Source organism: Cebidichthys violaceus, unplaced genomic scaffold, assembly GCF_023349555.1.
Source record: "Cebidichthys violaceus isolate CVI_PGR_0920_01 unplaced genomic scaffold, fCebVio1.0.p SCAF_22, whole genome shotgun sequence".
Taxonomy (NCBI): domain Eukaryota; kingdom Metazoa; phylum Chordata; class Actinopteri; order Perciformes; family Stichaeidae; genus Cebidichthys; species Cebidichthys violaceus.
The window spans coordinates 10,708,350-10,730,548 of NW_027176395.1; the positions used below are offsets into that span (position 1 = coordinate 10,708,350).

The 22,199-nt window shown below is 41.4% G+C and overlaps 3 protein-coding genes across 6 annotated transcripts in view; all 3 read left to right on the forward strand.

Moving 5' to 3' along the window:
- The window catches only part of dph6 (diphthamine biosynthesis 6), a 55,903-nt gene extending 39,644 nt beyond the window's left edge, over positions 1-16,259 (forward strand). The window contains exons 13-15 of the mRNA XM_068718108.1: positions 3,977-4,225; positions 9,206-9,593; positions 13,706-16,259. Coding sequence (XP_068574209.1) covers positions 3,977-4,225; positions 9,206-9,593; positions 13,706-13,824 — 756 coding nt within the window. The 3' untranslated portion in view covers positions 13,825-16,259. The remainder of the gene's footprint in view (positions 1-3,976; positions 4,226-9,205; positions 9,594-13,705) is intronic.
- Positions 16,260-17,887: 1,628 nt separating this feature from the next.
- LOC137877909 (zinc finger protein 770-like) lies at positions 17,888-21,852 on the forward strand. 4 transcript variants are annotated; one of them, XM_068718091.1, is made up of 3 exons: positions 17,888-17,987; positions 18,245-19,468; positions 19,592-21,852. In XM_068718091.1, the coding sequence occupies exons 2-3, from the start codon at positions 18,307-18,309 to the stop codon at positions 21,586-21,588; spliced, it is 3,159 nt and encodes a 1,052-aa protein (XP_068574192.1). In that variant the 5' UTR covers positions 17,888-17,987; positions 18,245-18,306; the 3' UTR covers positions 21,589-21,852. The 4 variants fall into 4 exon arrangements, with proteins under 4 accessions (XP_068574192.1, XP_068574193.1, XP_068574191.1 ...); XM_068718092.1 differs by having other exon boundaries at positions 18,245-19,107; positions 19,592-19,700; XM_068718090.1 differs by having other exon boundaries at positions 17,888-17,991; positions 18,245-21,852.
- Positions 21,853-22,026: 174 nt separating this feature from the next.
- Positions 22,027-22,199, forward strand: part of aqr (aquarius intron-binding spliceosomal factor) — a 45,760-nt gene continuing 45,587 nt past the window's right edge. The window contains exon 1 of the mRNA XM_068717874.1: positions 22,027-22,116. The gene's annotated coding sequence lies outside the window, so the exon portion shown is untranslated. The remainder of the gene's footprint in view (positions 22,117-22,199) is intronic.

Consider the following 22,199-nt stretch of genomic DNA (forward strand, 5'->3'; position numbering starts at 1 on the left):
TTGTACATCAAATCAAGTTTTGAATGGAAGATAAAATGTAAATGCAGCATCCTTGGTTTGCTTTTTCTACTCAACCATGTCAAACTCCTTTAACATTTTGTCTATATTCACTATTGACTATTTAGTAAAGGCATACAACTTTCAAAAATAATCTTTAAAAAGTTTTAGCTCAGACTTGGAAAGCATGGTGCCCTGAAAATTAACTCTTTTACCCTTACTTCCTGATGAGGCTGTAAACAACACTCAAAAAGATGTAGTAACAACTAACAAAGGACATATTACAAATATGAATTACATTTTTAATTTAATTACCCACCCTGTAGCTGATACTGTGCTGCCATTACCCTTTTAGCTTGGTTACATGTGTCCTTGCATAAGGGAAAAGTTACACCATATTAATCTAACCTATTTTACACATTTTGTGTTATCATTTTCCTGGTTAAATTATGCATGAGGTCTCAATGGGGAGAAATGTGACCATTAGCATATCTGATAGGAGCGGTGGAGCAGTTTTCCACCTCTCTCTGTCCTTGGAACCAGGCAGAAAAACCTGACTGTTCGTCAATACCAGGTCATTTTATCTAGGCCAGCCCAGTTCATCCATACCATCCCAAAGCTCAGCTAATGACACTCGGAGACGCCCTCAACACGATGGGGGCCCAGAGGGCTCCAACACCAACGTGAATATAGTCTAGCACTGTCTGGTCATCTCTGGAAGCTCTTTGACAAAAACTGCAATTAGAAACACCTCAGACACACCAGCCCGAAACGAGACACCGTTAAGGGTTGGAAGCGGACACAGCCAGGCGCTCCCTGAGTACATTTACATATATGTTTCTGTCTGCAGCTCACAGGGATGGAGAGAGAGAGAATGTCTTTGGGGATGGTGACCTTTGGACTCGTCGTTGGGTTTATTAGAAAAGTGATGCCGTTTTTAGCCTTGAAATAAAAGTTGATAAAGAATGAACAAAAGGGTGCTTCTTAATACTGAGATGGAAAGAGTGTGTTGTGGTCTATTTTTACTTTAAGGGCTGCTTGATCACTCAGAATGAATCATTAATTCACTGTACAATGTGAAACATGTAATGACAAAATTATCAGAAAGAGATAATGCGATATTGTTTGCTTTTCTTATATTTAGAGTAATTATATTTTTTTATTGTATCAAACATTAAAAAGGGAGATTAAGAAAAGCAGTTGACTAAATGGAACAAAGTAGAAACATCTTGAATTCATCAAATATCAAAAGTGAGATTCTGCTTTGATATTTATTGTGATATGAATGTTGTCCAAATGTTTTTCTGATGGAATAAATGACCTGAGATATAATTAAAAAAAGGCAGCTACTAAAACCCAAAATTTCTGAAAATCATTAAAGTTATGACAGAAAATATCCGACATTTTTAAGAAGCAGTAGAACAGAAAACGTAGTATTGATTCACCCTTTTCTCTGTGGGCCATTTAGACTGCTAAGACTAGCATTTGAAAAATACTTACCTTGTTATAGAAAGTTTAATGTCATATGCAATTGTTTGACCCTTATGAATATTAAAGGATCCCATCTCTGGCCTATTAAAAATGCATGTGGCATTGTGGTTGTTGATCACGTTTAGAACGCCGATGCAAATTGGACTGTCTTCCCTGTCAGGGCCTAAGATGAATAATGTAGTTGTGTTGTATATTCAGGGACACACCATTGACAGTCAATTAACAAGTTTGATTGGTGTGTGAACTCATTCTTTTGAACTGTTAATTTTATGTAAATAGTATTCGCTCTCCCTTCTCCACTGTCTCTCCCCCATCCAGGTTCACCAGAGAAAAATGTGCCCCCCACCACCACAAACCCCCAAATCCCCAATTCCACCTCCCACTAAGAGTAACCAGAGCGGGGTCCTTAATAATTGATCATCACACACCTGCTTGGTAGAAGCTATGGGAGTATGCCTTTAACAGTCAAGGGGCCCCATGCTAGCCCCTTTTGATATTCAAATATACAAATGGCAGCCGGCCTTTATGAATTCAAAGTGGAGTGAGCTCTTTTCATGGGGATGAGCTTGTTAAGAGATTCTGGCCAACCTGATGGAGCCCTTCTTTTTTGGAGTGGATATGATGGCATTTGATGGCTCATAAATGGAATGCCAATGACAATTTGTTGTTGATGTGTGGGAATCTGGCTTTTATGTTCGGCAGACATAGTAATGCAGGAGCTCGGGTAGATTGTGCTCGCAGGTAAATGATCTGGTGATTGATCCAACTGGTTGAAAGCAGCGAGGGCCTTATCTCATCCCTTTCTTCCCCCTCACTCACTCGCGCCCGTCTTCCCTCCATCTCTTGTCTCCCGCACTGTCCCAGTAATTTGGAGCAGCAGAGATGGAAACTGAAGATTCATCAAAGTTGACAAGTGAACCCAGGAGCTGGGGATCATGGCAAACCCATCTGATTATAGAAATAGCCATGACCATGTTTGCTCTCTAGCTAAACATTTGTGCAGCTATAGCATCTTGTTCTGCTAGTATCCCATTAAAGACATACATTTCGGTAAGAAAAAAATATTCAGTTTTCAGTTTTCCTTCTTTGAACAAGTTGTGTCTTGGCCTATCAGTGTAGGACCAAGACTTAACCAAGAAAAGAAAACAAAAGGCTTGTTTGAAATGAGTGGGAGAGGACGTTTGGTTGAGAGGGTGCTAAGTCTTGAGTAATACATCTGGTCCATGCTAACTCTGGTAATCTCACAGTGAAACATGACACCCCTGGCTGTGTCTTTGCTAATCAGTGAAGGACCTTGTCTCGGGCCATGTATCAATTGATTCAGGCCTTCTTGATCCTCCCTGGAGATCTGCATGTGCTCCAAGGTCCCTGCATAGGCCAGCAATTATCAACACGTCACCAACAGCTATTTGCATTGACCAGCAGCTAGTGTTAAGCCCTAATGACATCTAACCTCAAACACTGGTGAGCCACAGGGTCTCTAAAGACCTGACCTCCTTAATGCCACCCCTCATCCGCACTCATCTCTCTGCATTAAACAGATAGATTCTTTTTCAGGTTTCATTATACGAGAAGCTTAATTCTAACAGAGGTATTTAACAGAGAATTGAGCTTATTATCACACTGTAAATAACACTTGTGCAATGGAGACACATTGGCAGGCTTTTCACAGAACACATGCTTGTGAAATAGGAATTGTTGGTGATAAGATGCTGATAAATGGTAGAGGTGAAACTTGTTAATTAATACACTGCTTTAAACATACACTTATAATTAATGTTAATTTGATTATAGCACCTCATTGATGAATATTTGTACTCGAGAAAAAAAAACTAATTTTGGAGTTTTATGACTTGATTCTTTCATCTAGTTTTTTTGGTTGAACTATGTTCATAGTTCATGACATTAATTAGATTATTTTTTTCTACTTTTTCTTTAACCCGGTTTTACTACATAGACACATTTGCACAATCACTGCTGGGGTTTTATATACATATATTTCTATAGTTGTGTGCATATACATGTCATCAAGTTGTTGTTTTTATCATTTATGATTCGGATTCAGGTTTTTTGGCACTGAAGGGCAGATTTTTCCCTTGGCAATAAGTCTGTATTTCTTTTGTTAATTTCACTTCCAAACACTACCCTACCAGATCAGTTCATGGCTGTAATTTAGTGTCAAGCATGGATAAGTAGAGAGATGTAAGCCTTTTGCTTGTGTGTTTTTGTGAATGTATGATATAAATATGTTCAAGCATTGGAGTATAGAGCAGCAATATCCTAAGAAAACGGTACCTCTTACTTGTTTTTATCCTCACTAGTCGCTTGGCGGTACAGACATTCATTTTCCCCTCAGGATAAATTGTAATAACTTTGGTGAAGTACAAAGTACACCCTCACCAAGCTGCTATAGTTTGGCTCTAGACTGTTAATATTGGGTTTACTGTAATAACACTGCTGTGTTTTTCTTCTATGCTCTTTTCTCCAGGTTGATGAGTCTGCTTTCTGTGCGGGCCAAATTGCGTTGGTCCCATGTACCATGCAGCTGGTGAAAGCTGGCACAAGGATGCAGGCCCATTTGTCCTTCAGCTATGTGAAGAAGGTTCTGGAGGCTGTGATCAGCAACCTGACTCTAGCTCATGTTGTCCAGGCCCACTGCTACATCACAAGACACCAAGACATCCCCATCATCAGGTCCATCTGGGAGAGCATGCTGTGGGCTGCAGAGGAAGAGAAGGTCAGCCTCTGTGGAGTGAGATTTTTGATTTATGAATATATACCAGTGGTTAAGAAGAAAAGCAACGACTGGCTGAAAGGAGGAAATATTGATCATACTTATAATACGATACTACTCCCACATAGAATGAACACATGTTTAATGCATTAAGACAGTGGGATGTGTCGATGAATAAGTAAAAGAAGAGAAACTTGATATGGTATCCAAGTTTTTCAGAGAGGCCTTTCAGAATTGTGTTTTCTGATTGTGAAATAAGGAAAAGTTCCTCGCCCCGTGCTGCCCCCTTGAGACGCAAGCCGCTGCGACTGATATTTACCAGTGAGTGCGCTCATGAAAAGTTGATGATGTGGGAAACGCTGGTGTCTTTGATAATGTGGAGCTTGGCACAGAAGCAGATGTCTTCCTCAGAGCTTTCCTAATCCTTTGCCCCCACACACCATTTTGGAGCTCCGTTCAACTCTCAGAGCAGCTTATCCCCCTCTTCACCCCTCTTCCCTGCCACCTCCCTCCATCCTTCCCTCTATTCCACCGCCCCAGCTTACAACCCCTGCTCCATACGTCTAATAGGGGAACCAGTCTCCCCTGGCAGCCCTTCTCCTCCCACAGTAATTCTAGCCATGGGAATAGGGCCTCGGGGAGAGAGCCAGGAGCCCACCTCCAACATGTGGCTCTGTTCAGTGGTGAGCAGTGTTAAAGATTAGAAGAGAGGATGTCAACTTTGTGTCAATTCCACAAAATTCTAGCAGTATATATCAAATTCTAAATATGTTATTGAAGGCCAGCACTCATATTCTCAAAGCCTTTAAGTTACAATTTCTGAATTCAAATACATATTCTACAGTTCAGTTTATCTCAGTGAAGAGATAGTGTGTATTTTATTGTAACTCACAGTGGAATACATCTTGAAAGCGTCGCCAGTATGCCGTCAACTTAGCATGCAGAATGGCTCGTTCAGATAACAAGGCTAACCAAGGGCAATGCTCTGGGAGGTCACAAGACTAAGCCCATATCAGAGGTCACTGAAGATGGACAACATCGTCCATCTGTTGTGCTTCCGTCTCAGTTACCTGATCCAGGATTGCCACCAGAAGACCATGTTTTATTTTCAACTGATTCCCAGATTAAGCAGCTCTAATTGACAGTTCCATCTGTAAGCAGGTGAGTTCTCCCCTTAAGGATAGAGCCAGCTGAGGTGGTGGGTTACTAACCTGAGCACACACTCTTTATTTGCCTGTGAGGCAGATCCTCTTGGTGTGACTTCCCAACTTGGCCCTCACATTCTCTCCTCTCTTCCACTTCAAGGATAGCGGCTGTGGTGGGGGGCTACTGTTTCATCCTAAACTAGGTGAAATGCTCTCTCCCTGGGGTGGGGATTATACAAAGCACCGGTGCTCATTTGAACTGACTGTAATTAGAATGTTTAACTCAGGTCAAACGCTGATAACATGACTCCCACAGACAACAGAGTTAACCTCACTGGCTGGCATTAGCAAAAAGAGTCTTGCTTCACATACAGGCAGCTTTATGAGATGAAACATACAGGCATTAGGTATAAATTAGAAAGTAAGTTAATTCCCTTCTTTTCAAAACAGAATCAATAAAGAGAAGAAAAAAGAAAAGGAGAAACTAAAACAGAAAGAGAGACCAGAAAACAAGAAAATAGGACAGACAAGACAATATGTTAATATAAGGAAGAAATCTAATATATTTCTATAATCTAATGTGCTCAAGTGTTTAATTTTGAATTAAAAACTATTGTAAATTCAAAAAATAAATATAAAATGGGAAAGTTGTGTTTAATATTTGATCCTAAACTGTCATTGACAAAAAATGCAGTTAAATATCTCGAATTAAGTACTTAAATAAATCATATTGCATTTTGTGTTGAGTCAATTAGTTTGAAACCATGGGCACAACATGTACTATGTGGTTGAGTTATGGATGATTGAAAACCAGTTGTTAAATGTTGGATTATGTACACTTTCATATAAAAAAAATATATGACACCAGAACTTTGAAGTGAAATGATAGAAACACCAGTGTTTAGTGTGTCTGTGAAGCCACAGGGCCATATTGTTGTTGTGCGTTGATAATTTCTCTAATCAGGTGGATGAAGAAGCTTGCAGGGTTAATTGGGAGCATACTGAAGTCGCTACAAGTGTGAAATTGTATTTACGGTGCATTAAACCACCAAGAGCCTGCTTGTCTGTGTGTGTGCAATGGGTTTGATGAACAGGGAGATGTTGATGTGATGAGTCAATAAATGTTAAACAGACGTCCCTTTGTTAGTACAGCAATAACAGGTTCTGAAAACATGTCAAAAAGGAAAAAATTGTCATAAAGCAGATTTTAATATATTTTTTATTTTAGTTATTAAGGTTACATTTTTACTATTTATTTTCGCACATTATTCATAAACAAACAAAAGATTTTTAAAGAAATTATTGGGTTTGTTGAAATGTTGATTGGTAATGAATTTAATTAAATAATACTGAATTTGCAGTGTGGGAAGTTGCCTTCCTGTATGCCAAAGTAAAAACCCTTTTTAAATGATTTCTCTCATGCTTACTTGGGACTTTAGAAGTAACTGTGGCCCCTGCCGTGGTTCTATAATGGCCTCAAACCCTTAAACTTTTCCTCACCCCACTGACATGGCCCTGTGTGTTTCATTTACACAAACATTCTGACAAGCTTCAGAGCGGAATCTTAAAAAAAGAGAGTGAATGGGAAGGGATATTATAGCAGACTGACAGCACTACAGTAAGTGCTGAGACATGAGCCACATGCTGAAGGCATCCCGCTGGGCAGGAAATGTAGGGGAACTGGCTAAGCAGCGCAGTCCCATCAGCTCCCCGCTGTTCCCCGCCTTTACACCACTTCCTTATTACCGTGTTTACCGTTCGGCTTTCACGCCTCTCGGCCCTCCAACCCACCGCACGCTTCAGGCGCACGGACATGAGTTAGAGGGAGGAAAGTGGGGAGAAAGAAAACAAACATAAGGAGAGGCAGGTCACACCCCATCAGTGTAGAGAGCTGAGCGCAGCAGATCCAGACTTTATGCGTTTACCTGCTGCCTACGGAGTGAGAGAGCACTGGGGGAATGACTGCATGCCCTGGAACTGAAGTGGGATGAAATAATGAGATGGACTGTGTTAAGTGGCTGGTGCAGAGCAGAACTGACCCCTCTACACACACACACACACACACACACATTCTGCCACCGGCCTGCCCTCCCAACATGCCCCTCCAGCGCTCTGCTCCACCATATATCAAAGTTTGTGTTTTATTGGATTAATTTAATAAATGATCTCTGGTCAGGTAGGGATGTCAGCCAGTGTTCCCCTTCTCAATCCTCTGGCAGGGCAATGGAGGTCTGACCACAGTCGAGTCTGATTCTCACACACACACGTACACATAACATGCACATACAGAAACACACACACAATGATGCATCTTTAGCACATTTAGTTCCACAGAACTGCTGAACAAACCTGCCACCTAATGTAACATTTTGGTGGCTACATTAATAATGAAACAAAAAGGGACTGATGTAACCTCGCCCGACAGCTCTGACAAAAAGTCAGCAACTGTGCCGTGACAGTTAAGTCCTGCCAGAGGCTGGAGCTGCACTGCTGAAGTCCCCTGATCTCCTTGTGGATGGTCGGTTGGGTATAGTACCTCTGCACCCAAGGCCTGCAGGGTGGCCTTTAAGCCTGGCTGAGCAGGACCCCCTGTCCTGTCACTTCTCTCCCCAGTTCCCACTTTCTAGTCCATGTTCAATCACTATTGACAAGTGCAGGAGCAGTTCCCTCTAGGAGAATACCTAGCCGGTGCCAGAAGTGCTAATATAACATTTATCAAAGCATAGGACACGTATATGTGCTGTCACTTTGTCTGACATGCAAAGAGGTCCGTGCTGACACGGCTATTGTTCTCTGCTCTTGTGATTGTTATTGTTGATCACAGCAAGCAAGGTTCAAAATCAGCAGAGTGAAGAAATCTTAACCCCTGCACTGCACAGATACTCATTCAGGACACTTGCTTTTTTCATGTTTTTTTCACTCTCCAAGGCAAGAGGTTAGTTGTTGATACACAATTAAGCGTTTGCTAAAGTTTAATCTGAAGGTAAGTGCTGCCTCAGTGAATATGGCTGATTGGGTCATGACGGGTTTGTCTGTTGAAGGGACAAAGAGGCTGTCGTCTGCTCTTGTCAATGATTTCTCCTTTTTTTGTGAGTGAATATCAAAATAAAATGTAAGTAACCTGTTATTATTCTGCACTTACGAAGTGGGGTGTAAGTGGATGAAAATTGATCCAGCAAATTGAAAAGCGGGTTAAGTGTTTTTGCCCTATCGACTCCGACTGAAATGGCGGTTATATAAAACACTCATTTCTCTCCCATTAGCAGATGAAGCCACAGCCAAGTATTATTAGAGGGCCACATTGTAGCACTGCTCCAAGACATTTTGTTACTGCTAATGGCTCTCAGTCCTGAGGAGAAAAAAAATAAAGAGATTTTGGCTCTATAGATGAAATTGAGGCCATTTTCCACTAAATGTGTGTGGTGAAACTGCCATAACATGTTGTGAGTGATCTTCTTAGAAAGGTGAGAAGTCATCTTGGATAGGACCTGTCATGGTAACAAATGCAGCTCACAGAGAATGCATTTGTGTGTTTTGTTTAGGGTGGCTGCAAGCAGTGTGGCTTCTTTCTGAATAGTTTGTACACACTATTATTACCTCACAATCTCATGTTAATTGATAGTCTGTCAATCTGTCACATAAAAAGCCTGTCTTGGTGCTGTGTGGTTGAATTTTTATGATGTGCCTTACAATAATGTTTAATGTTGATGGAGGAGTGTTTGTGGTCAGAAGAACACAGCATGCATCCCAGCAGGAGGGCCATACATTTGATTGTAGTGTGTAGCATAACAGTATATAATTTGCCAGCCAGTTCATTTAAATTCCATCTGCTTTGCAGGACTTGCTGTGGGAGCCTGAGCTCAAACCCACGCCATTATTGGTCATCGTGGTACCAGCCTTACCCAAGGGTGCAGCTGTTGAGCTTCATGTAACTGCAATTCAGGATGATCCCACCAAAAGGACTTCCTGTCACATGACTACGAAGGTGGCATGTGTATCCATAGAGTGCCACACTGTGATGTCTGCCGACATGTGTAGTGCTTCACTCTCACTGTCCCTGGCTGTGCCTGGCGATAACCAGGAGGTCACGGGTGTGAAGGATGTAACAGACGCAGTTGCCGCTACATTCAAGAAAGCCACGGAAAGGATGAATGCTGAGCTGGTGTCATTATGTGCCAGGGTGTTCTACAAGTGCCGCCACTCACTGGCACAGCAGACCGTTCAAGGTATTTTGCTTTGTTTCCCACTCAAGACACTACACATGCTACGCTTTGGATTGATCTAATATTTACACTCATTAAGAGGATTTATCCTAAATACGCTGTTCTGTTGACGGCAACGCTGCTCTTGCAAGTCGAGCTCCACATCACTCTATTAATGAAAACAAACTGACAGCCCGTTTCTCTCTGCACTCTCCTTTCAAAGAAAGTTTGAGCTGACATTGGTTAAGTAAACTCCATAAGATATTCTAGGAAGCAGTCTCTCCAGAGGATCTCCACTTCTTCCTGTTTAATTATTGTAATCCATTTGTTGTGTCTGCACTGTGTACAGTAACCCGAGCAGCTGGCACAGTCTTTTGTCATCATTACACTTTTATGCGGCACCAACTCCTGCTCCCAGGATTCTGGGTCCTCGTCAAGGCAAATGTGGAACGGTATTTGTTTTATCCTAAGAGATATCTCTCGGAGGGAAAAGGGCGAGGAGCACATCGATCACACAGGCTCAGTTGTCAAGTCATCGCTGAAGCAGTCAATTAACATTTTGGAATCTGTGCCAAACCAGCCATCTTTCTGTCATTTTTAGCTTTGACATAACTCATCTTCTTGAGGATGTGAATTATGGTAACCAGTGATGAATGGAAAAAAGGTTGATCCGTTTTGAGTATGTGCTGATATGCTTGACAGACGAACAGTGCTATTTGTTTTGTTACCCTATTATATAATTGTTATTAACATTGTTTCACGATTTATGATGCGTATCATTTATTTTTTCTCATTATCCACAAAAGAAGAAGAGCAACGAGCAATGAGGAGGAATCTTGTTCAGATATTTCAAATATGAATTTGATATGCAAAATGTATCAAATAGATGTAGATATCGCAAATATGTGCTACATTTTAGCACAGTTGAAATCTAAATGAACTATTGATGCTTCTCTTTAGAAAGTATGTTAGTTTATCTTAAAAAAAACCAACCATTAACTGTGTTACTGGGGCATTGGTTTACTGGAGCAAAAGCAAGCTCAATCTTCACCCTTGAAATGTATGTTTCTTTGATTATTGACTGCACAGACTGCTCCCCTAAAACCATTTACTGACTCATCATTGAGCTGGAATCTGTTACCTTACCCTGCACGCACAGCCAAGCCCTGGAAGCTTACCCATGGGCGTTTTTATGGGTCACAGCCTATGCTCATCGGGTGATGAATCCAAAAAGTCAAAGGAGGAAAAGTAACACCTCTGGCGCTAGCAGTCACAGCCTCAGAACTGCTGCTGTCAGCGCGCAGACAGACAACAACACTGGAGCAAAATGTGACTGCACCCCCCCCCCCCCCCCCCCCCCCACCCCCAACCCCACCCTTGGGTTACTTGCGTTAGGATTCACAGCTGATAGACATGACATATGCTCCAAATGAAACCTTTAAACATCTTGTCTCAACTTGTTACTTACGATCGAAAGGTTCTTTGGATTATAGACGGCCACATCTCAACAAAAACTTTTAAAGAAGGGCCTAAATAAGCTCTTGTGATTAAAGAAATCCATTATTTTAACTATCAAAATCAAATGCGTTTAGATGTCTAAATATAAATCCTCCATATTGATTTTGGCCAGTTGGGGGTGGCTGAAACAAACCGAGAACACAACATCGACATGTTTTCACCTTTTAAAATACTCACTCTCCTTTTAGCTCTGTTTCGGTCTCCACCAACTCCTGAGGAAAATCTCTGGCTAGTTATCGGCTAAATGCTCCACAATGTTCACTTCTTCAACAGCTGAGAGCGGTGAGAGTGAACCAAAGCAGGTGTGGGCCGGGAAAACCAATACAATAAGCTAAGAGATACTATAAACCTCTGTAGAGCTGAGAGGAACTACAGAGTTGGGTGATATTTCTTTGTGGGTTTATCACTGCAACCTCTCTCATTTGTTGTTGATATGATATTATTGACTGTAGCTGCTTTGGGGGAGGACGTTTTCCATTTCTCCATGGCTCTACTGCACACACCCAGCCCCTCATCCTCTTTGTTCATTCTCCTTGGACTAAATGAACAATTTTCATGAGCCAACACTTGCTAATTACTTCCTCGTTTACCGGTTAATTTGACCAGTTTGGAAGTCAGTGTAGCACAACTAAAAACCACTGGCTCTGGGCCTTGGCCACCGCTTAAAAGCCCCATAAGCCCAGCAGGCATCAACCATTCCACTCAGGAACCTCCTTTTTCTCTCCTTTTTTACCACTGCCGTCACTTACACCCCTCCTTCTATTCACTTAGCCTTACAATATTTATTTATCAATCAGTTTGAACAAAAGTGGCTTTTGATGTTTAGCATAAAGGGGAGTTGTTGGTTTTAGTAATGGTTTGGTTTTGAAAACACAGAGATTTAACAGCAACCTTTTCAACTCCCTGTGTGTTCGCTGTGAAGCAGAATAATGGCTGGTCCTCTTGGGGAGATGGTTTAGTTCCATCCCATTGCTAATGTGATGGCTTTTTGAATCTTGCAGCCTCTGTCCACTGGGCCTCTCAATGAGGCGCCCCGTGTAGCCCAAAGGGGGGGCTGAGAGACCAGGGATTGGTTTAACTTTGTGTGATTTTACAGAAGCATTAATAGGGACTGGAGAAAAGCGATCTGTCTTTTCTCGCTTTTCACTAGCAAAAACAAAAGAACGCAAAATTGCCTGGTCACTCAAGTCACCTTCACCCCCCTCATGTCTCTCATTCATGCATAAGCAGGCATGTCTGTGTACACAGACCCTGAAAGACACTCTCAAAGAGAGAGTGCAATTATTTCCTATCTGTTAATACAAAGATTAAAACATCCTGACATAAAACAGGCTTAGTGCGCAAGGTGTGATGAAGGGTGTGTTTCTTCTCTTAACAAAACCATCCTGTCTGTGATCTCTCTAGCTCACTCAGTTGTCAGCTAGCCATCTTCAGAGAGGATCCTGCTTCCCAGGGAGCACCACATGCTCTGATAACACATATTTAGGCTTTTAATGCCCTCCAAAAAAGGCCGGTGTTCAGTGGGGGTATTTTAAACTGTAGTGCATATTGGCTAATTAGGGTGTGTGGGCTCTTTGTAAGGATGTTTGGCATGCTGCGTGTGCTTCAAATGAATGAGAATGAGGCTTATTAAATAGTGCTGAACCGCTCACGTAACCTCTGCGTCCCGATTTCTCGCTCTGCAAGTTCACATAGATGTCAGTAGTAGATGTTAAGAGCATTGGTTTGTGTTTGTTCACTGAGACCCAGGTTTAGTTGTCAGCAATTACATTTCGGCATTTGTCATATTAGACAGGTGTGGTTGGTGAAAAAGGATTGATTTGCTGTAGTGATGGTACTAAAGTGTAGCATACTTTCCCTTCTATGCCAGATCACAGTGACCACACCCGAGTACCATTCGGCATGGTGAGGAATAAGCCAGGACAGTCAACCATGAGACAGGAACACTTGTGACCAATTAGTGCACAGAGCAGAGGAGGGAATGGACAACATCCCAGCGGGCTGCTGCTAAATAGACAGGCTGTCATCAAGACCAGGCTCTGAGACGCTCAATGAATTCTCACATGTCCACTGCCCGTCTGTAGTCCGGCCACACACGCACTCACACACACACACACTAACAACATCTCTTGGCTCCAGTAAAACGGAGAGGTAGTCCCAACACAGCTTCCTAACATCCCAACACAACAGGAGCAGAGGATGCATTGCACTAGACCCCCCTCAACAAGCTGCTGAATTGTCCAAAAGGGCATGTCAGGGTTGCCCCCCCCCCCTTTCTTCTGTGTATATGTGTTTGGTTGTATATGGCCCTGTGTGTGAGTTTGGGAGGGGTAGCTTAGAGTTCAGTCCTTGCTGACCGTATGTCTGCATTGCAGGGAGTCGGACTGGGGGATTGGGGGGGCTACAATCTGCCAAGGATTTGAGAATGCAAATAATTTGTAAATAGGCCTGTGATCCCTGGTCGAAGGGTTAAGTGCAGCCTCTGTCCTGGGAAAGCCCCAGTGGGGCAGCTATAATGGAACCTAATGTCCAACTCCAACCTAACTTCTCATGAAACTAACGCCTCCCTCTTTTTTCGCCCTCACCCTCTTATCTTCCTCTCCGTCTTTACCTGCCAGGACTTGAAGAAAGTTTAAGAAGCTCTCTGGGAGAGTCCAGTCCGTCTGTAGCCCTGGTTCCAGTACTGGACTTGCCTGATTCCCAGATCCTCCACCTGTCCTGCTGGCTCAGTTTATAGAAACACAGCCAGCGTCAACAACCAGACTCCAGTCATCCACATCACTGGAATTCATTTGGGCTTTTCTAAAGGAGTGACTCTGACAGCCCAACATCTAATGACTTACAACAGGACATCAGTGAATGTGGAAAATAAAAACTGCATAACTGCTCATTAATGTTGACTGTTTATCACTGCTGATTGTTGAAATGCAAAGCTGTGTCTGTCTGCAAGTGGTTTTGATCATGTGCGGTTCTGAGGATGTGTTTATTCCACTTCATCTCCCAGAACCTAGGCTTATAATTCACTTTGTCCTCTACTGGAGTTGAATACTGCAGCAGCTGTTATTCTGCCTCGGAGAAGAGTCTTATGGAACTTCTATAACCTGAAGCTGCATACCAGAGGACTGGAGACCATAGTCTACAAAAGGAGACACCAGCAGTGTCTCATTCCACGAGGCGATAAACTGTATCCCCTGATATCCCACTGTTTCTGCTGGAATTTCTCTCACCACGTCAGCTAACACCCCTCATAAAGGCCTAGCGCCACCGCTAACACCATCTGTTCAGTTGTAAACCTGTAGATTTACTGTGTGACTGTTTGTGGCAGTGTGTAATGTGTGCGGATGAGCTGACTGTGTTCCTCTCTCTCATGCTCCATGGGATTCAAGGTGTGTTATTATTGTGTAATAGGCAATCAGCACCGAGCACCTGAAAAGATTAAGCCTCTTTATGTTTTCTATTGATTCTAAGGCAACCTGGTTAATAGGAGAGGGACACTACAACACACAGCTGCAGGGCAGGTGTGTGTGTGTGTGTGTGTGTGTGTGTGTGTGTGTGTGTGTGTGTGTGTGTGTGTGTGTGTGTGTGTGTGTGCTGGGGCTGTCAATGGACATTGTGACAATGTGGGAAGAAAATAACACTATTAACCATTGCTCCTGGAACATTTCTTTTCTCAAAGATCATGAACCGTATTGATGATCGAGTTGGAATGCTTCTTCACTCCGGCTATTCTCTTCATTGTGCTTGTGATGGCAGCAGAGTGGAGTGAGCTATTGATCTTCACCCACCGCAATGTTGTTTTGATTGTTGTTATCAAAATTGAACAATAGAGGCAGCCAATAGGGCCTGAAGATTTTTATTGAGGGTTGAAAAACACAAACAAGCAATTATTTATGAGAAAGAGCAAGCCGATGCCCCATAAATAAATATACAGTGTGTGTTAATGTTCACCTGTTTGGTTCTAAAAGGCCTCACCAGGGGGACATTCAGAATTGTTGAATGATGCAGCTGTCAAATGCACACTATGATATAGGTGCATTTTAATAAAATACTTTCATTATGTACTTGTATACCCCAGTCAAGTAAACATAAATACATTTATTCCACATATGTTTGATTATATTTCAGGGTTTTCAATAAATGGAGCTGCTTAACAGCCACAGATTTGGCAATGACACAAAATAGCTAAAGAAGACATCCCACTAAAAAGGTTTTCTTTATCAATTTTATTCTTTAAATTTCTAAATGTGTGTAACAGTCTGAATGCAAAGCAGGGTATTGCCAAACAAACATGCATGTTCAGCAGTCTTGGTAAGCATACAAGAAAAATTGAGAAATGTTTTTTGTTCAAATTGATCAATGAAAATAAAGAAACAGCACACAACAGCCCAATGCATTTCAATTAAATATGTCCGCTGCATTTAACTATATTATTAAAATCCCACATTTGCAAGACATTTCTGTATTGAGGTTTGATTGCATGTGCTTTTATTCCTCTTAGTGGAGCAATGGTTAAATTACAAGGGCTTTATAGCACAGCAATACAAGACTCAACATTTCTGTAAACACAGAGGAGCGCTGCCAGTAAAATTCTGTGCACGACAACCACTTGTCGATCACACTATACACATTACTTTCTGTCTTTCAGTGGGCCTGTTTTCATGCAGACACAGACAAAGCAACAAATATCATCACACCCTCATCATAGCCCATGTGATGGCCTGTGGCAGACACATTTCTTTGTGTTTTTACCTCTGTGTTTCCTCACAAAATGAATAAAGACAGGGTGACATTTAGTTTTCTCATGTGTTTTGTCAAATGTACATTTTCTGCCAAGCTGACCTGAAACCGCTCTGCAAACAAACTGGTTGTTGTGGCTAACATTGTCCTTTGTGCACAGTGTACCAGCCTGCGGCTCTTGTCATTGTGGCCTTGCACATGGACTTTAACTGTGTGTTTCTTCCTCCAGGCTAACCAGGCTGATGTGTGTGACTCTCTTTCCCCATAGCAGTGGGCCACAGTAGGGGAGCCCAGCTCAGAAGCGGCCGCATTGCACGAAACGCCTCTTGAAATTGTGGTCTGTTTGCCTCAGTGACTGTGGTTTTGTTTGTTTGCATATTTGAATCATTTTTGTTACAAAATGTATTGTTTTCTTCCCCTGACATATTGTGAAAGCATGTCTTCATGGTCACAGCACTGACTAAATTAAACTTGTTCTAACTGTTGAACTGGCAAGCCATCACATGCTATTGAGTGGTGTCTGCTGCCCTCTTGTGGTCAACATAAACAGTGCAATTTAAAAGCTAAATATTTTTCAATTCCATTTTGCAGTATTTGCATGATACTGAGTGCCACAAATGTATAAATGAAGCCATTAAGCATTAGAACAAGAAATATTTTACATTTATCTCTCTTCTATAATAGATCACTAATATATTTGGCTCAATGTTCTGCGTTAAGACACTAAAATATAGAATCATTTTCTAAACATTTCTTATTAATGTTAACTATTTTCATTTTTTTTGTATTTTGATTTAATGGAAGTATTTGCATTTTTTTTTTATTACTGATGGTCAACAATTCAGCTTTATGTTATAGTATATTAAGTATCTTTAATTAACCCATTTGGGGTAAACACTTAAACATGATTTAATATTTTGCTACACAAATTTTATCTTTTCGAAATTGTCTTGAATAACAACTTACTCAATAATCAACAATGACAATGGTTCATTTTTGTTGATTAACTACTTCTACTAGATATAGGAATATCAAATGTCCAGAAAAACTGAAGCAAAAACCATAGAAATATATTTGTAAATCCAACAGTGTTTGAAAGCCTTTGGTTGATCTGCCTGGGTCTTGCTAGACTAAACTAGACCAAAACCCTGAGACACAACACACAATTGAATCACAATGGTGTCTATTGGTAAGGCCTACCTCTGAAAAGTAACACTACTATATTTTATTAAACAGAGGCATGGATATGTACAATAACAAAACCAAACAACACTTGGCGCATCACAGACAAGCAAATCCCTCGGTTCAGAACTCAGAATGGTATATCCATGTACAGAATAATAAATACATGTGTGAACCAAAATGAACATATTGGAAGGAACAGCTGGTTTGAATATGAAGTGGAAAAGCCCATTGCATGTGAAATTAACAGAGGAGGAGGACTGCTAACCCACCAGTCTGCTGCTTACAACACTGGTACAACATCACTGCCTTTTTACATTACTGTTACAGTCAGAAGGTATGACTTCATCTGAATAGGAAAAATGTATAAGATGAATGTATAAATAGTGTACTTTTCACACCATGCTCTGTATGTTGGATATGTTATGTAATGGGCTACAGTGATATGATGTACAGCAAAAATTGAAACATGATTGTAATAAGGGACTCATTTTTTTCTCATTGATAAAAAAAATGTTTAAGTACGGGCACGTTTTCACAGAGGTGCTACAGTATATGATTGCAATAAAGTCGTCGATGTCTGTGCCAAGTTGTGGAGCGAGGTTTGATATCCATCAGCCTTGGCCACTTTGTTTTGACCTACAAATGAAAGTAGGCCGAGCTGTTTCTGTTCAGAGCAGAAGTAATTGAAAGGGTTTGTAATCATATGGGTAGGTTTAGCATTATAATGGCATGGTTGTATGATTTCGCATAGCCTCTGTATCGTCAATCTAAAAAAATAACACCCGCTGTCGTCCCGCTCTGGCACGGACCGAAAACCTTTGTTTCCTGTCGTACGTTTTGAGGGACGTACATCTTGAGTAACGTCCGGTGACGTCATCGGTGTATTGTTAGCAAGAAAGCTAACGCGCTACAGACGCTGCCAACTTCTGATGAATTCTCGAGTTACAATAAGACTTCAGGCAGCTTCAAACGTATTTAGTAAGTACGTTTGACTGGATTATATATTATATATCCATCGGCAACACAAGGCTTGTTAGCCACCTGCTGCAGATTTCCGCAGGCTATACTGTTAACGCCTTTGTCAAATTCCTAAAACAGGAAACATCATTTGAATGTTAATTACAGCGAGGTTAGTTGCCTTTGATTAATGCAGTTACATGTATCCTAATGTAATTGCATTGATAGTAATTCGTGCATGCTTGCTTTAGGTTTTAATGCTTTATTTTCTTCTCTAGGTCTAATGAGAGGATAACCACTTGGGAGGGGGAAAGAAAATCACGAATGTGGTGATTTGAAAATGCATCCGTGCCCTGTTTGTTCAAAATATTTCCCCTCACCATCTAAACTTCAGAGACATTATCTCATCCACACTGGCCAGAAGCCCTTCGTCTGCACAATCTGTGGGAAATCTTTCACACAGTCTGATCATTTAAAAACACACTTGCAGAAAGTCCATCATCCAAGGCTTCCAACAGACTGTCGACAGGATGCCATTGTAACTCATAACCAACCAGCAAATAATAATAAACCAGCAGCAGGGATTAACACACGAGGCAGTTGTAATTACAATGTAATGCCTTCGATTGTGTCATCTCCCATGGCCTCCCAAACAGAGTGGAAAAGAGAAAATGTGGCTCACAAAACTGGAAGTCAACCTAAAAATATGCCACATGTAAATGATGCCTTGAAGACTCGGAGCTGTATCTCAAATGTTTTGGAGCCAATAACTCAGGAGCAAGTTGATTCTACAAATGGAGACACATCTGTATGCAATGCCCACAATGGATACACCTGCAAAGTCCGCTTGAAGTCGTTTACTTCATCTCCTCACCGGATTCAATCACCAACTCATATAAAACCAAAACGGTTTGAGAGGAGCAGAGAGTCAGGACAGACTTTTTCTAAACAAGCCTATTTGAGAGGGTCCCTGCAGTCACAAGAATTGAGCTCCAGCGGAAGCAAAATGACTTTGAAGCACCAGTGTCCTAAATGTCTCAAAACCTTCTGCTCACCATCCAAATTGCAACGGCATTTCCTTATTCATACGGGGCTGAAACCCTACTCATGCATGATCTGTCGGAAAGCCTTCAGACAGAAGGTACACTTGAAATCTCATTTAATTTCAGCAAATACATGTTCAATTTCTGTCGGGACTGAAAGGAAAAAGCAAAGGTTTTGTAATAGCAGACGAGCCTCAAGTACGCAGCTTCAGTCGTCCTTTCAGCAACGTCCTACCGGCCATCGCAATCATGTGAATTCCTCTGTGGAACTGGAGCTACAGTGTAAAATAAATGTAGATGCTGTGCGGGACCTGGTCAAGACTGACATCAAGTCAGAAGCAGCCGTAGAACCAGAGCAATCATTCAGTCAGTCAGATGAACAAGAGCAGCAACACTTCACACAGCAATCCTTAAAACCATCCCAGAGCATGATTTGCAACAGGTCCTTGCAGTTGGAAGGTAATAATAACATTTGTAGGAACCTAAAAGAATTGGGAACTCCTACCACTGTGCAAAACAGCAATAATGTGAAAATGTCTGATTGTGAAGAAATACAAAATTTACCTGAACCCAATCTTGCAGATCTCGTTGACTTGAACATCATTGTCAAACCAGAAACATGGAGCGTGAATTGCAGTGATTGCAACGACCCTCTTCCTCGGGATTGTGAGGTAATCGCATCAGCAGAACAGCAGAGGGAAACCGGCAATGCCACCAGCGAGCAGCAGAAAATACATCGCTGCCATACATGTTTAAAATGTTTTCCATCAGTATCAAAACTCCAACGGCACATGATGACTCATACTGGACAAAGGCCCTTCGGCTGTGAGATGTGTGGAAAGAGATTTCGTCAGAAAACGCACTTGAGGATCCATTGTCGCACACACCTGTGGTCTAGATACCACAAACAACGATCATTGTATATCAATCGGCCGCCTTCTTGCAGAGGTGGGTCTAACAGAAGGATTGCAGCAGACATCCCAGTCCAGGAACTGTTACTACATAAGGATTTTGAGACGCACACTGGCAGCGATGTAGTCTCTCCGAAACACCTGGATCAGAACCCCTCCATGGTAATTATTCAGAATCACAACCGGGAATCAGATACGATGTCGCCACATATCTCAAAGAAAAATGAGGTTGTGCAAAAGGTTTCCACTGTGAGTGTGGAAAGGACACAGACTGCTAATTCAATGCAAAATCCAGGCAACGTACAATACAAGTGCTTCCAGTGTTTAAAGTGTTTCCCAAGTGCCTCTAAATTACAAAGGCATGAGATGGTACACACAGGCTTGAAACCATTTCACTGTGTTTTGTGTGGGAAAGCATTTAGGCAAGCTTCACATCTGAAAACCCACGAAAGAACTCACTGTGAGAGGAAACCGTCCAAGCCAGGCAATCTACAGGAGAACGTTAGAAAACTGAAAGCAGATAGTCAACGGCAGCCGAGGATCAGTGTTCGGATCCCTCAACAGAATATATCTGGGAACAAAGACGGTGCATGTTTAAATTCTGATGTTGCAGAAGGTAATGAAGTGAGTGCATTGCTGTGCACCAGGCCTGCACTATCTATCACAAAAGTGAACAATCTCCTTAAGACAAACTCTAAAAGTAACTTAACTTGTAACAAAAGGAAAGTTCACACATGCCGAATATGCTTTAAGACCTTTGCGTTTCCGTACAAGCTCTCAAGGCACTTGGTCACTCACTCTGGGATGAGGCCATACAAATGCACCTCGTGCAGCAAAACCTTCACACAGCTTGGACATCTAAAAATTCATGAGAACAGATGCAGACAGGGTAACATGGTCTCACATTATATTCAAGGAGAAATGATAAATACCAACCATCTCCAGGATAAATGCCTTGATAACCTTAGTGATTGTACAGATTTGAATGTGGATGGAACAAGAGAGCAGGTGGAGTCACGTTATACAAGTGTTGATAGAGGTTCATCTTATTTCTCAGAGGCAATACACACTGAATGGGTGGCAGGTGCAGAAGTGGGCTTACAAGAGGAGAACAATGAATTTGAGAAAAAGCTCAGAGATGATTGTTATCAGGCTTCATGCAACTATGATCAGGCTACAGACCATTGTATTTATTCATTTCCCTCTGAACTTTCCATTGAAATAGACAAGCTTGTCCAAAATCAAAACATGGCAGCTCCACCTTTCTCACAGTATGAGAGCAATGCACATAATGTAGAAGTACCATGTCAGCCTAAAGGCAACAAGCTGCTTAATGATGAACCTGTCACTTCTTTGGTTGAGAATCAAATGCAGCCAGACGATTACTGGTGTGAACCACTGAATGTGTTTGAATGTGACATGTGCTCTGCAAGTCTTCAGAGTGAAAATGATCTTGAGCAACATATTTGTTCAGCTAACGTTCAACCTAAAATGACAGAGTCAGCTCAGAAGAATCGTTGTGACATTTGCTTCAAACATTTTGTTTCTCCCTCTAAACTTGAAAGGCATTATCTTATCCACACAGGTCTGAGGCCGTTTCGCTGTGACATTTGTGGCAAAACATTCACACAGTCAGCACACGTAAGAACACACCGACTGACTCATTGATATTAATCAACATTACTGTGTAATATTTGTTTTTTGTGTAAACTTGTATTTATGATGATCATGATTTGTCAGTAACATTGTGTTGATTGTTGTTGATTGTTTAATGTTATGCACCACCCGTCATGTCAAATTCCTGTGCAACATACCTTGGCAATAAATGGTTCTGATTCTGATATTTGAGTTTACTGTATGTATGTAAAATAAGTAATAGATGTCAAAAAATATGGATGTATATATTTTTGTATTAAATTCATTCGTATTTTATTGTGCCTCTTGTTGAGTTAGTTTTGGTTTTGTTATATTTATTGGTATAATATTTTATGATAGCCTCTACGTACCTAAATTAGTTTGTTATTATTATTATTTACAAAAACGTACACAGTAGGAACGAAAGACTTGCTTTCGTACTTGGGGACGATTTTAGGGACGTACCTATTCAGGAAGTCAGTCGTAGTCAGCGCGTTTTGGTTGTGTACATGTGTAACCAGTCGTCCAACGGCACTTACATTCATGCGGAAATAAACAAAGGTTTGTGATCTGATTTAGTTATTATCATATATTTGCGTAAGCTATGGGGCTATCATTAATGTTATAACAGTTATCCCCGAGTC